Below are 15,961 nucleotides of genomic sequence, written 5' to 3' on the forward strand. Positions count from 1 at the left end.
GTCAGGTTTCATGTAGGTTGGTGAAATGTCCTCTTTGGTTCTGAGTCAGATTGAGTCAAATCCATTACTTGCTTCTCCCCAGTTTGTCCATATAGTCACTTCTGGTTCCAAGAAACCAAGATGGCGACGGGCCAAATGTCAAAGTTAAAGCTTCAAAACAGCAGTTTACAAACCCGTGAGAGACTTTGGTTGGTTGCTGCGTGGTTTTGATGAATGTAACAATAAACACAATGATGGGTCAAACTCTTGGCAAAATAGAAGCAAAACCAGACAAACTAAACCGTAGAAAACTGGAGAACAACATCAATGTCCAAAAGTCAGAGGAAATCAACACAAGCCAGTGAGCTGCATAGCTGAGGTTATTAACTGATGTCATGAGATGAGAGCACGCCCTCCAGTGAGTCAAACACTCATTACATTTAAGATATATGACTTTGTTGATTCTTTTTGTGTGTTGTGTATACCTTCTGGTAAACACAGTTTCAGACATTTTTTTTCTTGACTTCTCTGAGATTGTTACTCTCGCTCTGCTCTAATTTGTTTAAAATTAGGTTTTTTTAGTGGAAACATATGAGCTGCAATCTTTAAATCAATGCAGATTCAGCTCAAAAAAGACTTATTCAAATGTTCCTTCCTCCTCTGGACCTCTCGGGCCTCATCCCAGACCACAGAAAGAATGAAAAACTTCGCAAGACCCAGAGAGTCCTAAAAAACATTTGGGAAGCACAAGAGAAGGTCTCATTTCCTCTTACACGCTTTGTTCTGCACATAGTTGGTGGTCCACTCGCTCAGTTAAACCCAGGTGCTTCAGAATTGCATTGGGTTTCACTACTTTTTTTTCCTGCCTTCTTATCGAGTAAACTGAGTTCGTCCACTTCCAAGTTTTAATCACATGCTTCAGGCAGCAGAGCTAGAGCTGTAAAGCCTCACTGGAGTTGTTCTCTGTTGGTGCCAGAGGAGAACAGAGGAGGCTCAGATTTCTTGGCTTGATATTTCTCTGACTTTCCACTGCTGCCTTCAAGTCCAACAGAAAATGTTGGAAACATCAAAACCACATTGAGAGTAAAAATGTAATTTCTCTGCAAGTTGCAGAAATGTTACATTTATTTGTCGTAAGAGCTACTGAAGGAGTTTCATTTTTCACTTTTTTTTTGTGTGCCATATAACAAAATTAACAAATATAAATCAACAGCTTCAACAAAAACTGAACATTATAAACTTTTGCATTCCTGGATTACACTGTGAATATGAAACTCAAAAATGAAGGCGAATTAGCATTTAAGTCAAAGTCTGTGTTATTGTCTCATCTCAGTCTAATTGATTTTGTTTGCACCATAGAACAAAACCCAATTCAACTTTACAGTATGCAAAGTTTCCAACGCCCTTTATTCTTCAGTTAAGATGGGGAAAAAAACAAACCAACAAGAATAAAACATACAAACAGAGAAGGGATTTCACTATTAAGCATGGGCAGATGCAAAACAGATGTGTTGTACACGGAGAAGATGTAGGCCTTCTTTATTGTTAAAAACAGAAGAACAACAGGAAAAAAAAAAAAAACTAAAATCACTCAAATGTACATGACACACAAATGGTGAAAGAAACCAAAAACGTGTGCAGGATGCAGTGAATAAAAAACACGGACATCCATGGATAAACGATTTTAAATGAGCAGAAGTAGCAGAATACCAGGGGTCCTTGAAAGCATCACTTGACTGACAATCCCGCAGCCTAATCCAGAGAGTGAGGATGCATAGCAGCAGTGTTGTGTGTCGAATCAACGTCGGATAGCGACTTATTTCGGCGGTGACTGACTAAACCCTGCAGACACTTTGTTCGTTCGGCCCGCAGAGCTCACTCCTCCCGCCGAGGCCGTCGGGTTGATCGGTGCAGACTTCCTCCAGAACCGGACCTCGCAGACGTTACGTGGGGACAATGGAATCTAATGTTATCCCGGACAGTATCCGCCCTCAGAGGCTGCAGCCGGGGATCGGATTCAGTTCAGGGCTGACCGGGACCCTCCGCTCCTCTCTCCGGCCCGGGGTGACGGTCCCCATCGCGCCGCTGCTGCCCTCCCCGGCCTCTCTGGCCGCTTCGTGTGGGCCTCCTCCGCCGCCGCCTCCGCTGCAGTTCCACAGCCTGTACGGCGGTATAGGAGCGGGGCTGGGGCCCGGGGCCGGCGGCCACTGTAACCCGGGGAACCCGGCGGTGCTGAAGGAGGCGGTGGAGGCTGTGGTCCGCAGCTTCGCAAAACACACGCAAGGCTATGGCAGAGGTAATGTCCAGTGGTGGTCCTGCCCTGTTGAATGTGGAGATATATGTGTGTCCCACTGTTTCAGCTCGTAGCTGGGGAGGGGAGTTCAGAGCAGAAGGACACTTTGAGCTGCGCCATTCCTTTGGAGCGACACGGAAAACACATTCCTGCTGGTTTATGTGACTTCGCTGTGTCAAATATAGCACATACTGTAGACATCTTCACCTGATGCAACATCAACATAGGGTTTCTGTCCGGAATTAAAAGTCTCTTTGATATGTAGTAATCCAGACTTCAATAACTTCACCACAGGATTAACAACCAGGGCTCTGCGGGATTGCATTTAAGAACAATAAACTATTATACTCATAAATTAGCCATTACATTCATCTTGGACACAGTAAAACAGATTAAATGACAATACCGCATTATGTAAACTGTGAAACATATTAATAACCTTGACAAACAAAAGAACACTGTCAATAGTAAAGACATAGTTTGTGAAAACAGGTCATCCCTCCTTTTAACAACAACAACAACAACAACAAAAATAGAGGTAAGGCTGTTTCTGCCCATGTTTATATCCAATCAAAACTGTACTTGTTCCTAAATATTGCCACATGGCTGCATTTTAAACATGATATACCATTCCCTGACTCCTTTTATTATCATTTTGATTTACCAGGTGGTCACGGATTACCAACTTTATCCCCTCAGTGTGGTGGCAAGAGGTCTTCCTAATACCACCATTAATGGCCAAAAGCTGAAATAATGTTGGTAGTTTGAGCTAATACAAGTGTTCCCATCCTATGCTAATAGGATTAATTCCAAAAGATTGTCCCTGTTCTCTGTGACTAACAGCCTCGTCTCTTCTCTATCCCATTTAGGCTACTTAACACCGTCAATATTGGCGGCACCAGAAAGACTGTTTTATAAGGCTTTTGGCTATAATTCATTTGTCACACATCACAGTGGGATTTGGATTTTCTATATATTTCCTTTGATATAATTGTTATTGTGGCAATATTATAAGCAATAATTTAAAAAGGCCTATTTCCTACCATTATTTTACAGGGTAGTACTATTCCTGGTGCCATAGAAAAAGTGCATCATTGATTTAATACAGTTCTGGACAAATTTTTATGCTTTGATTTGTGATCAAAAGTCTCGATGCAAATTGTTCCTGTTAGGTCATTAGTATAAATCACATGCCATATTTAATGGTCGCTCTGTGGCTCTGAGTCTCTTTCTGCTTTTATTAACAAGGAAATGCTCTAAAGTGGATAAGAACAGATCAAAAAATGGAATCTGAGCTGTTTACATGCTCAGAAATCAGTTGGAAGTGGTTTGTTGGTCTCGGATTTTTTGGCCCATGTTTTTTCGGGAGACTACAGTACTTGTAATGCACATGCTCCATACCATCTTACATCTAGTTCCAACTTTAGTTAAGTGCTGGAAGAGAGCAGTTTTTAAGAGTACATGATGGATTCACATACAATTCAGTGAAAATGTTTTAATTCAGTTCAGTTTTCTTTGAAGTGTAAAATCACCATGTAACATGGTCCCAAAAACACTGTACAAAAGAACATTCAACAATCAAATAAAGTAAAATAAACAACCACAATAAAACATCAGTATTAAAAAAAATGTAGCAGTCAAGGCCAGTAGCAGCGTAACAAAGGGACAGTTCATCATCTCCTGATCCAGCCGTAACTATGTGACTATATTGATCAAGTACTAATCTGAAAAGTAGAGAGGCTGTCTACCTCCTGAACCCAAGAGCAAGTGTTCTATTATAATTTGGATCTAGAGGGGCTTTAAGATGTGATGGAGCTTGGTCATTAAGGACTGTTGCAGTGAACAAAGAAACCAAACACAAACTCCCACGTACAGTTTTTAGAGGTGTGGATTTAGGCTGTCTGTTCATGTGCAGTAATTCCAGAGTGGGCTCTGTGGGGGCTACACCATCTGTTGCAGGACTTCTTGAAGCTGATTATTGTTTTTTACCGACATATGGTGGTATGTTTGGACAGCAGAATGAATTTGAGACTGATCAGATCCCTCCCTGATGGTATTGTAGGATGAATAGAAATCTCAAGTGCCTAACATTTTTTAAGCGTACTGTATATCTGATTAATATGTCTACTGGTTTGTTGACACAGCCTTCATTTTCTATGTTAAACAAAGCTTCAGCCCTAATACTGACTATGGTTCAGGCTCCAGACTCATATGTGAGCGAGAAGCAGGCTGACTGTGTTCATATCAAACAGTGAGAGCTAAGCGGTAACAGCAGTCAAAGAGTCTCCCTGCAGACTCAAACCCAAATTATCATTTGTGGCTCAGTTGCAGATTTTATTACTTTCCTTTGTTGTTGTTTCCAAATGGACGACAGGAACGTAACTTTCTTACATCAGCATATGCAGTGTGGAGCTGACGGTGTTTTTCTTGAAGCACCTCCTCTGAGGTGATGCAGAATTTCCTCTCGGCAGCCGTCTAAATCTTTTCAGGAAAAACCTCAGGCATCCTGGAAGCGACCTTCCCCTGCCCCTTTTCCATCTTTGTGTGTAGAGCGGATGTGGCAGAGCGCAGTCGATGCCTGTAGACAAACAAATGTAAACTGTACTAATGATAGAAGACAGGTTTGATCCACCACAATGTAACGATGCTTCTTTTATGTTTGTGTCCCTCAGTAAACGTTGTGGAAGCTTTACAGGAGTTTTGGCAGATGAAGTTGACCAGAGGGGCTGACCTGCGGAACGGAGCCCTGGTTGTTTATGAAATGGTCCCATCAAATAGCCCTCCATATGTTTGCTATGTAAGCCTTCCAGGCGGCAGCTGCTTTGGAAGTTTTCAGGTACGGTGTCTGCATTTTCTTTGCATTATTAAAGAAAAAAATATGCTGCTGTGTTTGATTGGCAATCAATGATTGTGTAGTGTTTTTGGAGTGACCCTTCATACCCCGAATTATTATTATTAGAAGCATTCTTGCAATGCCAAATATGGATGCAAACTCAACACCAGGAAACTGCAATTGAATACCCGTGTACACTTGGGTGACTTCACTCCGTGTAAATACTGGCTGTCACTGGTCTGTTGATCGTGTATCTGACTGTTAATACATGTTTTCTTTGCTGTTTGACAGTTCTGTCCCACGAAGGCAGAAGCGAGGCGCAGCGCTGCCAAGATCGCCCTGATGAACTCAGTTTTTAATGAACATCCCTCTCGTCGCATTACAGACGACTTTATTGAGAAGAGCGTGAGTGAGGCGCTGGCCTCCTTCAACGTGAGTTCTTGTAAATACTACTGAGGTACTGACAGTTGTATGTATATGTCACTCCATAAGTGTGCCATTCAGCTGATTTCAATCGAAAAACGTGAACGGAAATACGTGATCATTTTGGGCATGCGTATGGATTTGTGAGGAGTCTTAGAATGTTTTAAAAGTGTGCACAGTGTACACAAGAAGTACAAGCTTTAAAAAGAAAATGAAGACAAAATACACTGCCTCAGCTCTAAGTAAGTAAGTAAGTATGCAAGTCAAGCTGTGATTGACTGACTTTAACTAGTTGTTGTTATTCGCAGGGAAACAGAGAAGAGGCTGACAATCCCAACACAGGCATCGGGGCATTTCGCTTTATGCTCGAGTCCAACAAAGGAAAATCCATGCTTGAGTTTCAGGTGGGTAAGAATCACAAATGTAAAAGTAGCGTTTTATATTTTTATTAATATTTTCGGCAAGGTCTGAGCCCAAACACTGTCTTTAAAGGTCCCATATTTTACACTTTTATGGTGTTTTGTTTGCACTCTTCATCTCCATAAGAAGATTTTTTTTTGTGGAAGTTTTAAGAACCAACAAACATCTCAATATAGTTTTACATTTCTTCTCCGAAGCTTCTCTCTGGAGCTGTACCATGAATATGCTGCTTTGTGTCTGTGTCTCTAAGGCGGATTGATATCAACAACCCTCTCTTCTGACTGGCTGATTCTTTTTTTGAGTGACAGGTCACCGTTTTTTTCAGTCTCATAGCACGTTAGCTCCAGAACAGCATGACTGCGATGTGTTTTCCTTCGCATAAAAGGTTGGACAGTGGGCTGTGCTGAGGACAGACGAATGATGTGAACACGAGTTTGTGGCATCACAAACGTAAGGAAGTCCAAACAGCACGGTCACTAAATACGGGCTGTATGCATTTTTTTGTGGACTAAGTGTTTTGACAATTTCACAGTATTTATATAGCACTTAGACCGGCTTTATGATCGAAAAAGATCATTTTTAAAATATTGGACCTTTAATTATTTTGCGTATGATTGTGTGTACATAGAACGCATCAAAAATAAAGACTAAAAAAAATGTTTTAAAAATATATCTAGCTTGTATGCCAAACTTATACCAGCAACACTACATGATAATGCAGCACAGGTGTAAATACACCGCAAGAAGTGTTTTGTGCAGTAGTTCTGGCCCAAATGTGACGTTTTATTATTTAATAATAACATGGAGGTTAAAGCTGGATCATCTTAACCCTGTTTCTATTTGAAACAGGAAGTCTGAAGGGAGAGTGTCTGGTTTTCAATGTAGAATCACTTAAGTTTAAAGTGAGTTTGGTCGCTTACTCTTGCCTGTCGGGCCGTGTTTGTGTTTCAGGAGCTGATGACTGTGTTCCAGCTGCTGCACTGGAATGGAAGCCTCAAAGCCATGAGAGAACGACAGTGTTCCCGACAGGTAATGTGTGACATTAAACACAGATCGATTAAGTTACACAATAACTGTAATGGCTTCTAGCTTTCATATAGAATTTTTTTTTTAATGAACAAATCACTGTATACGTCAGGTCTTTACCTACATGGAGGAGCTGTTCCTGATAAAAAAAAAATGATTTTTTTCCCCCTCCTCAGTGAGAGGCACCAGAAAAAAAAAGGACACAACAAAAGAAGGTGTTCATAAATTCCAATACAGCCTACATAAAAGATGACTTTTACTTAGTTACTTTATGTATTTTAGGTATTGAGGAATGTGATTGAGATTGAATATCCCTCTGTTAAGAGGTGATAGTGAGTCACTTTAGCCTCCAAGCAGTCTGTGGTATTATGACATTGGAAGGGGCTAGCTGGTTAGCATGCTAACTTCAGTTTACATCAAGTTACTTCAGTTTACACAATACATAGTTGTCTTTGACATAACATTAAAACTGTTATTTCTTCACATTCTGTCGATATTTTCAAATGATTTGTAAATGTTTGAAACTAAAATACTTGCATACAGTACCTTTAAAGTCCCTCAGAGAAACAAGTGTGTCAAACCTCAGGTTATTTTGCACTTCGTCCAGGAAAGTAATCGACAATTTACTGTTTTGGTTGGAAAGCTGAAACATAAAGGAATCATAGACAGACCCTGAAATGGATGTAACGATGAGAATGATGCCTATTTTTTTTTTTTTTGCTGCTAGAATCATTGGCTAAAGGTCTGCAGAAATTTTTCTGGGTTGAGCTACAACAAAATGCAGATAACTGAATGAATTATTTCTCAAAGAATAGGGCTTTCAAGTAGCTATCAAACACTTAGCTACGACTCTTTGATATGACTGAACTTGCAGGAGGTGCTGGCTCACTACTCCCATCGGGCTCTGGACGATGATATGCGCACTCAGATGGCTGCTGACTGGGTGAACCGAGAGCAGAGCGTGGCGGGCACCATTGGGCAGGAGCTCGCCTCGACGGAGCGAGAACTGGAGGATGCCAGGCTGGCGGGCAGAGAACTGCGTTTTTACAAAGAGAAGAAAGACATCCTGATGTTAGCGGTGGGTCAGCTCAACGCAGCCAACAGTGCCACTCTGCCCTCGCACTAAACCTGCCACCCGTTCTGGAAACATGCCTTCACACTCGGGAGGATCCCTGGTAACAGTATTGATCACTTCATGGATAAAACAGTGAATTGTCGGAGCTTTTATGTTTTGTTTTCTCATGAGAAAACCAGGCCTCCACTTACAGTATGCACATCTGTCCATAAGATAAACACTTGCCTCTATAGCCGTTACCTCTTTGTGCCTCGTGATTACAGGATGACAGTGCTTTTTGTTTTTAAAATGCCTGCAAAAGTGCTTGGCGTACCACCTGACTGGGGTTACAGGTTTGTTTTCATTGTTTTATACTGTATTTGCTCAAAGTAGACCTACAGAAACAAAGCCTTGCTTTGATCAGTGAATGTACGGGACATAAGTCAATATGACCCATCAAACCAAACACTTATGAGGTATATATCATTTCTCGAGTCAGACCGGTGTGTTTCTTTAAGGCTTTGGATGAGCTTGCTTGCGTATAGTATTTGGGATGTTAAGATACTGAAATGTATTGATCTTAAAACTCTGGTAGCAAGTACTCCGTGTCTATTCATGAACAAAATATTGCTCCAATATTACCACAGGAACAGAGGGCAGAGGTGACTCAGACAGCAAAAAAAAAAAAAAATCAGAGATGAAGGGTGTAAAAGATCATCATTATATCACATTAGGTTTTCTGTAATGGGTGCTCAACATTATCCCACCTGTTTGAAACATACTCCAAGTATGTGAACATTTCCTCCTCAAATGATACCACAGGTCCAGTAAGCATTAAAACATACTTATTGGGTCATGTAATTTTAGTGGGTACTCGATGACTGATGGCTCTTACAGCAGCTCAGGTTTTTTTTTTTTTTTTTTAAATCAGAAAGTGAACCATCACTATGTTGTCTCTTTTACTTTTATTTGTGAAGGTTATTTTAGAATTTGTTGTTTGCTTGGTGACCATGACACTAGCCGAATGTATATTTTTAGTGCGATCAACTAAAGGACCCGCAGTGCAACGCTGCTAAACTATAGCAGAACTTTTGCGATGCAGATTGTGTTTGTCACGTGCTTCAGCTACACAGTAAAAAAAACAACTTCTAAAATGTAGGTGGAGGTCTCAACAGTGATTGGAGGTAAAACATGAAGGCCAGAAAATGAGTTTGGCTTTTTAAAGCTGATTCATCCAGTGTAAATCAATACAACATTGTACCAGCTCTTTTATGTCTTCTTTGAGATAGTGGAAGCAGAAGTTGGCAGTGCCATCATGTCCATAGGTTAAAAACATGTAATGTAACTCGCACTTATCTCCTGATTTCTTTTCATACTGTAAATGTGATATCTTTATATTTCTCTGTATATCTAAAATGTATTTTAATACATTATGAGGACGAAGGCGTTTCAACAAGTAGCCTTTTAAAGACCCAGTGTAAAGGAGGCGAGAGTTTAATTGAGAATGTGTGGCTCGGACTGGAAGGAAATGTGGGCAGAAGTTATTGGAGTTAAACAGCAGGAGGGCTCGTTCCTGCTGCTGAACGTTGGATTGTCAACAGCAGAGACTGGTTACACAAAATTGTAGGAGGCGGCAAATAAAAAACACCAGAAGAAGAGATGCAGTGCGATTAAAGTCAGACCAAGTTTATCATTCTGTTGCTGTATCTCTTCTCTGTGCCTTTATGAAATTGGTACCACGACATGTTTAGACCATTTAAAAGTAAAATATTTCATTTTGTTTAATGGGGTCCACATTTTTTTTTTACTTTATTTGTGAAGGTAAAGATTTCTATGTTGCTGTAACTGTATTATATCGGATTGATTTGGGGAAATATGCATGGAGAATTAGATGAGAAGATCGACACCACACTCGGCTGTCAGGAAAATATTAAGCAACGGCCAGCAGACAGTTAGCTTAGCTTAATAAGTGCAAACGGATAGTCTAGCTCTGCTCAGTTAACAAAATCTACCAAACGGCACCTCTAAAGCTCATTAACACATTCTATCTGTATCGCTTAATGTGTACAAAACCAAACGTTACAACTTACAATTTTATAGAGAGGGTTATTTAAAAAATGTATTCTGAACTTTGTGGACTCTGCGCTGGTTGCCTGACAACTGCTCCTGACCAAGAAAATAGTCCGGTTACCGACATGAGAGTGGTATCAATCTTATCATTCATATCAAAGTGTCAAATTATTCCTTTCACATGTTACATGCCATTAGATTATGAAGGATATATTAAAAAGTCGCTACCTTTTGTATACATTTATATACATTATTTTTGTTGGTTTGGTACTCAGCTTACGAAATATGAGTTCAGCACAAATGTAAAGTAATTTTGTCTAAAGACCTTGCAGCTTTCTTCACTAAATATTACAAAGTTAAAACCTTTAACCTCAAAAATCTGCACCTTGAATCCACTCCTATTAATCTGCAGATACGCGTTTAGTGATTGTATCGTCTCTTTAACCAATTTGAAAAATGAAATGAGAAAAACTCATTAAGTATTTATAAGAGATGGTTGTAGGAATGAGGCCACAGATTCTGAATTGTGTGATTTTACACTTTTCTTTTAATTTAGATGCTCAATATGTATGATTTTTAAAAAATTTTTTTACCACAAGCCATTAATATCAGAGCTCTCTTGTTACAAATGCCTTTGATTTTTCTTTGTAATCATTATCAAGAAAGGCTTTAAAAAACAAAAAACAAAACAAAAAAAACACGTTTTTTTTTTTTTTTGCTATCCAATTTATAAAGAAAACAACTGTTTTTTCCTGTTTTGGCTTTGATGCATGATGTTCTGTTTTATATGTTTCATATTCTATACAATATTGTTTTATAAAGGTGTTTCTTGAGGCCCTAACTATGTGTTTTCTATGACCATTTTGTATTCCATGTTTATACTTTTAGTAAATTTATATGTATATGTAATAAATGGCTGATACAAATGTTTATTTCTTCATCATGTCACTTTCTTTCAATGTTTAGAGCAGCTGAATATTCAGGACCAGGCACACAGATACTGATAATAATAATAATAATAATGTAATCTACTGATTTTTGTTATTTTTTTACACTTTGTGGTGGAATTGGCAGAACGTCTTTGCTTTCAGACTGTAGTGCTCATACATACTTAATGTACTAGTAATATTTACCATATTCTTCCAACCTGAAAAAAGGTCTTTCACGTAAATTAGCTATGACTGAGATTGTATTATATTACAGAGAAACCTTGGTGTGATGTAATCTTCCCTCTTCAGTGTTATCAAAAGTTGCCCATGCCAAACCAAATGATCCATAACCTGATAGATATCTGACAATAAAGCAGGTGGAGTCAAACATATTGTCACTTGATTCTGAAAGGTAAATTGTGTCCAAAAATACAAGGAGAATAGTTGGAAAGAAAACGTTTTCCATTAGGCTTTCTCAAAAGTAAAAAAAAAAAAAAACTAAAAGAAAACTAAACTAAAAGCATTTCAGAAGTCTTTTTGAATATATATGTGAAAATCTGCTTTCTTTAAAAAAATTTTTTTTTTATGATGTATTTTATTTGATCTTATTTAATTTAATTTAATTTCACGTTACTTCCGTTTCCGGCTAACACCGCAGGAAGAGGCGGAGCCTCACGCTCCCCCTGCGTTGGTTCATTCAACATGGCAGCGGGACCAATTTCAGAAAGGAACCAAGGTAACTTCCTCCTCTAAGTGTGTGTTTCCTCCCGTCGTTTGTCTCGTTTGTAAATGTGCTTGTAGATGACACTTAAAACTGCTTCTTTTTCACCTGACCGATGTTGAGATGTTGATTATTAATAGTTTTGTCGTAAACAACCCGCCGATCACATGGAAGAGTTGTCGCTAGCTTAACTTACCGCAAATTGAGCCATTTATTCAAGTTTATTAAACTCGAATAAATGGCTTCTATTCATTTGCCTCGCGTGCTTTATAAGACTTAAAGCGGATCTGTGTTTTTTTTTTCTTTCTTTTTGATCGATGTGAGTCTCGCTCGCGGCTCATCTTGTCGGCTAAACAGCTAAAGTTAGCTTTAGCAGGCTACAACGCAGCTCGGCGGTCCTGTTCAACAAATCCTCTCTGCTGCTTGTCTCGTGTGTCGGATGTTGTTTTTAAAAGTGCTTTTACACATCATTTGATGATCTGGGACGTGGTTGAAGAAAGGACAGAAAAAGAGCCTCGTTTGCCTCCAATACACCCTTTTAGAAGAGCCGCAGTATGGACGCACATATCTGCAAAATACAGCAAATCGTGTTTTTATTATTGTTTTGATATTATGTAAAATTACTGCCGCATCTTTCATGTCTTTTTTTTTTTTTTCCAAACGAGCTGCTGTCTTTCATTCTTTTTTAGTTTTGGAGCAAAGTGATCAAATTCGCAGAGGTTTTATACGCAATTGTTAGTTTAGCCTGTTTGAATATAGTTGGGAACTAGATTTAGTCCTAACCAGTTATAATAGGGTTTAATACAAACAACATTTAGGTTGTTTTTTTTTCTTCAGATGCCACTGTGTATGTTGGTGGCTTGGATGAAAAAGTGTCTGAGCCGTTGCTATGGGAGCTTTTCCTGCAGGCTGGTCCTGTGGTCAACACACACATGCCAAAAGACAGGGTCACCGGCCAACATCAAGGTGAGTATCACCTCACATCTTCGTCAGCGACGGGGGAATGAAAGTTGTAAGAACGTGTAAACCTGAAGAATCACAACGGCAATGTAATTACCTAACATGCCTGACTATTTGTTTTACTCCCATCTCAGGTTATGGCTTTGTGGAGTTCCTTAGTGAAGAGGATGCTGACTACGCCATCAAAATTATGAATATGATAAAGCTCTATGGCAAACCTATTAGGGTTAATAAAGCCTCAGCGCACAACAAAAACCTGGATGTCGGTGCGAACATCTTCATCGGTAACCTGGACCCGGAGATTGATGAGAAACTGCTCTACGACACATTCAGTGCCTTTGGCGTCATTCTCCAGACGCCGAAGATCATGCGAGACCCGGACACCGGCAACTCCAAGGGTTATGCTTTCATCAATTTCGCCAGCTTTGATGCGTCTGATGCCGCCATCGAGGCTATGAATGGGCAGTACCTCTGTAACAGACCCATCACCGTGTCGTATGCCTTCAAGAAAGATTCCAAAGGAGAGCGTCATGGTTCGGCTGCAGAGCGGCTCCTGGCTGCGCAAAACCCTCTCTCCCAGGCAGACAGGCCACACCAGCTGTTTGCAGACGCTCCTCCGCCACCGTCTGCCCCGACACCGGTCCTAACATCGATGGGAGCTGGGATGCCCATGCCAGGTATGTGTGGAGAACAGTTGCTATTCAAGAAAAATGTTAAAACTTACAGGACTACTTTGACTCTCTCTCTCTCTCTTTTTTTTTTTTAAGTAGTTACTTAATGCCCTTGTAATTTATTTCAGCAGATTTTCAGCTACCGTTCATAAGGTCATGTTGCAAGGATCCTGTTCACATTCATAATAAGTTAATCGATGATTTCAAGTCATAGTCTCATAGAATACATAATCTAGTCTCAAATTTACCTTTATGATTTAATGCATAAACAAAGTGGCAACCGTACTACTAACTCTGTTTGGCTTGCAGTGTTTCACCTCTTAAAGCACATTATCTTTTAATTAGCAGTTATGCTTGAAATATTAGTGATTGATTGTTGGGCTCTTCCACAAAAATGCACGTCACCAACACTCCATGCTGTCCTTGAATGCATCGTGTTGAAACGGACAAGGCTCTAAATCCGCTGCTCATGTGACGCCTTTTATGTCGATGACTTTTTGTATCTTTATCCGTTACATTTCCTTCCCTCAGCTCTAACTATGATAATACGTTTAGTTGCACACTCCTCTTGTCTGCTATGAAAGTTGTTATTGCAGCAAAGCTGTCTCTGCCGGGGTTATTGATGTAGTTGAACGTCTACAATTGTCATTTTTATATATTCTCTTTGGGTTTTGTTCCCTTAAGTCAAAAATGTTAGAATCTGTTGTTTTTAATTTATTGTCATAAAGCATGTACAGCAGCTGTGTCTGACTAATGGTGACAGATTGTGCAGCTGAATATGTTGAGTGGAGGCCAATGGGAGCAGATAGCATCATCACCAATATTGAGATGAAGCAGAATCCTGTAGGAAATGTCAATGTGCCACTCTAAGTGATACCTCTTTTTTATCAGATGGTGATAAAGAGATCGGTTTGAATTTATTTTGGACAATGTCTGGAATACAGTCAACATGACAGTTGAGAAATTAGCCCTTTAATGAAATGTTTCATAGTTGATACGATGGCTGCGATAATTGGAATATAAAACCGAATCATCAGTCAGTGTGATGTTGCACTGAGACACTATGAATATATTGTACATATAAGCTGCTTGTGTGCAGGCATGCCGCCTCCTGGTGCCTTCCCTCCTGTTCCTCCCCCTGGATCGATGCCTCCTTCAATGCCCCCCTCAATGTCCATGCCGCCAACAGGGGGGTCACAAGGCCCACAGGGTGGAGGTGGTCTGCCACCTGGACCCCCACCCTTCCCCCCTTCCAATATGCATCCAGGTAAGGCTTTTTTTTTTTTTTTAATGCTTTGAATATGTTTCCACAATGGCTGCTGGTGGGAAGGTGCTTTTCTATTGTTTGTTGTAGTATATTTACAACATTTGGATAATAATGGAGATGAAGTGCATTAAAAGGCGCAAATGGCCAAGCACGTGAGCCAGTGTAAATTTTATTGACCACAAATGTCAGTTGTGATTTCCTGTATTCAGCTTGTTTCACCACATGTAAAGTTTCACTGGATTTTCAGCTAAAATGTCAGCTTGAGCTCACTTTGTTTCTGTCACACAGGTATGGCTCAGATGGCGATGCCTCCTCCTGCTCCTCCTGGCATGGTGCCTCCGCCTCCTGCTCCACCAGGATCAAATCAACGTGCACCGCCGCCCCCCGGCATGCCCCCACCCCCACCTATGGGCATGCCTCCCAGAGCACCGTATGGGCCTCCCATGGGTGAGCATTGTGGCATCTCCTCAAGTCTTTGTAGTCAAATAAAAGTCTCTTCAGCTCAGATGAGTGAAAAATCCCTCGAAGTAGTGTTTCCTGTAAAAGAAGGGTTCTCAATGTTTTATGCAGCAAAAATAGATTCAGTGATTCGTTGTATTGACACAGGTCTGCGGCTGATAAATCAGATTTTGTTATCTTAGACAACCTCATCATTATCAAGGGCTTCTAATATGTAGATGTCGAAACATTTGAGCCATCAGATTTCCTGTGGGATTGTGGACTGCTTGAACTTCTTGGACATCAAATTTCATAAATTATTATTATTATTATTATTTTTTTTTTTATCCCCGTCTATGAACAGTTTATCATTGCAGAACTGCTGCATATGTTTCTTGTTCTGAATGCTGTATGCTGTGGTTCCCTGTAACTGTGGTGAGAGCCACATAATCAGAAGTGAGTTGTAACTGTCCCTCCTCCCCCTCAGGTCACCCTGTGCCTCCAGGTATGAGAGGGCCTCCTCCCATGCCTCCGCCTGGCTACGGTGCCGGTCCTCCTCGTCCGCCTCACTTTGGTTTTCAGAGAGGACCTCCGATGCCACCGAGGCCCCCCGGTGCCCCTCCTCGGGTTCCTATGAGGGCACCAATGCCACCGTAATCCATGTCTGAAACCATTTAGCTTTTTTTAAAAAAAAAACTCAACTTTAGATCTAAGCAGGTTTGTAATCGTGACAATAATTTAACCACCTGTTTGTATTTTTTTTGTTTGGTCATTGTACAGATGAACGACCTTTTGATGAATAAAATTTTTAGTACAAGTTTTTTTTCTCAGCCTGAAAATCAGTTAATGATCATCTTTAGTTTTGTTGTTTGTGGCT

The 15,961-nt window shown here is 40.2% G+C and overlaps 2 protein-coding genes across 2 annotated transcripts; both read left to right on the plus strand.

The window, feature by feature from the left end:
• The first annotated feature begins 1,743 nt into the window (after positions 1-1,743).
• lix1l (limb and CNS expressed 1 like) lies at positions 1,744-11,030 on the plus strand. The gene is made up of 6 exons (XM_069697768.1): positions 1,744-2,275; positions 4,945-5,108; positions 5,397-5,537; positions 5,837-5,932; positions 6,900-6,977; positions 7,849-11,030. The coding sequence occupies exons 1-6, from the start codon at positions 1,936-1,938 to the stop codon at positions 8,098-8,100; spliced, it is 1,071 nt and encodes a 356-aa protein (XP_069553869.1). The 5' UTR covers positions 1,744-1,935; the 3' UTR covers positions 8,101-11,030.
• Positions 11,031-11,699: 669 nt separating this feature from the next.
• On the plus strand, positions 11,700-15,901 carry sf3b4 (splicing factor 3b, subunit 4). Its single transcript, XM_069697782.1, has 6 exons — positions 11,700-11,763; positions 12,586-12,714; positions 12,843-13,385; positions 14,479-14,646; positions 14,935-15,093; positions 15,572-15,901. The coding sequence occupies exons 1-6, from the start codon at positions 11,730-11,732 to the stop codon at positions 15,739-15,741; spliced, it is 1,203 nt and encodes a 400-aa protein (XP_069553883.1). The 5' UTR covers positions 11,700-11,729; the 3' UTR covers positions 15,742-15,901.
• Positions 15,902-15,961: the final 60 nt, after the last annotated feature.

This window comes from Brachyistius frenatus, unplaced genomic scaffold, assembly GCF_029030835.1.
Source record: "Brachyistius frenatus isolate BFR_SWC_R1_liver_20210118 unplaced genomic scaffold, ASM2903083v1 Contig_2, whole genome shotgun sequence".
Classification (NCBI taxonomy): domain Eukaryota; kingdom Metazoa; phylum Chordata; class Actinopteri; family Embiotocidae; genus Brachyistius; species Brachyistius frenatus.

Bases quoted from the DNA above. Each gene is read 5' to 3' on its own strand.
- lix1l (XM_069697768.1), top strand. From the start codon at position 1,936: ATGGAATCTAATGTTATCCCGGACAGTATCCGCCCTCAGAGGCTGCAG. The intron at 2,276-4,944 runs GTAATGTCCAGT...TGTGTCCCTCAG, and splicing joins CACGCAAGGCTATGGCAGAG to TAAACGTTGTGGAAGCTTTA. The intron at 6,978-7,848 runs GTAATGTGTGAC...CTGAACTTGCAG, and splicing joins AACGACAGTGTTCCCGACAG to GAGGTGCTGGCTCACTACTC.
- sf3b4 (XM_069697782.1), top strand. From the start codon at position 11,730: ATGGCAGCGGGACCAATTTCAGAAAGGAACCAAG. The intron at 12,715-12,842 runs GTGAGTATCACC...CTCCCATCTCAG, and splicing joins GGTCACCGGCCAACATCAAG to GTTATGGCTTTGTGGAGTTC. The intron at 13,386-14,478 runs GTATGTGTGGAG...GCTTGTGTGCAG, and splicing joins AGCTGGGATGCCCATGCCAG to GCATGCCGCCTCCTGGTGCC.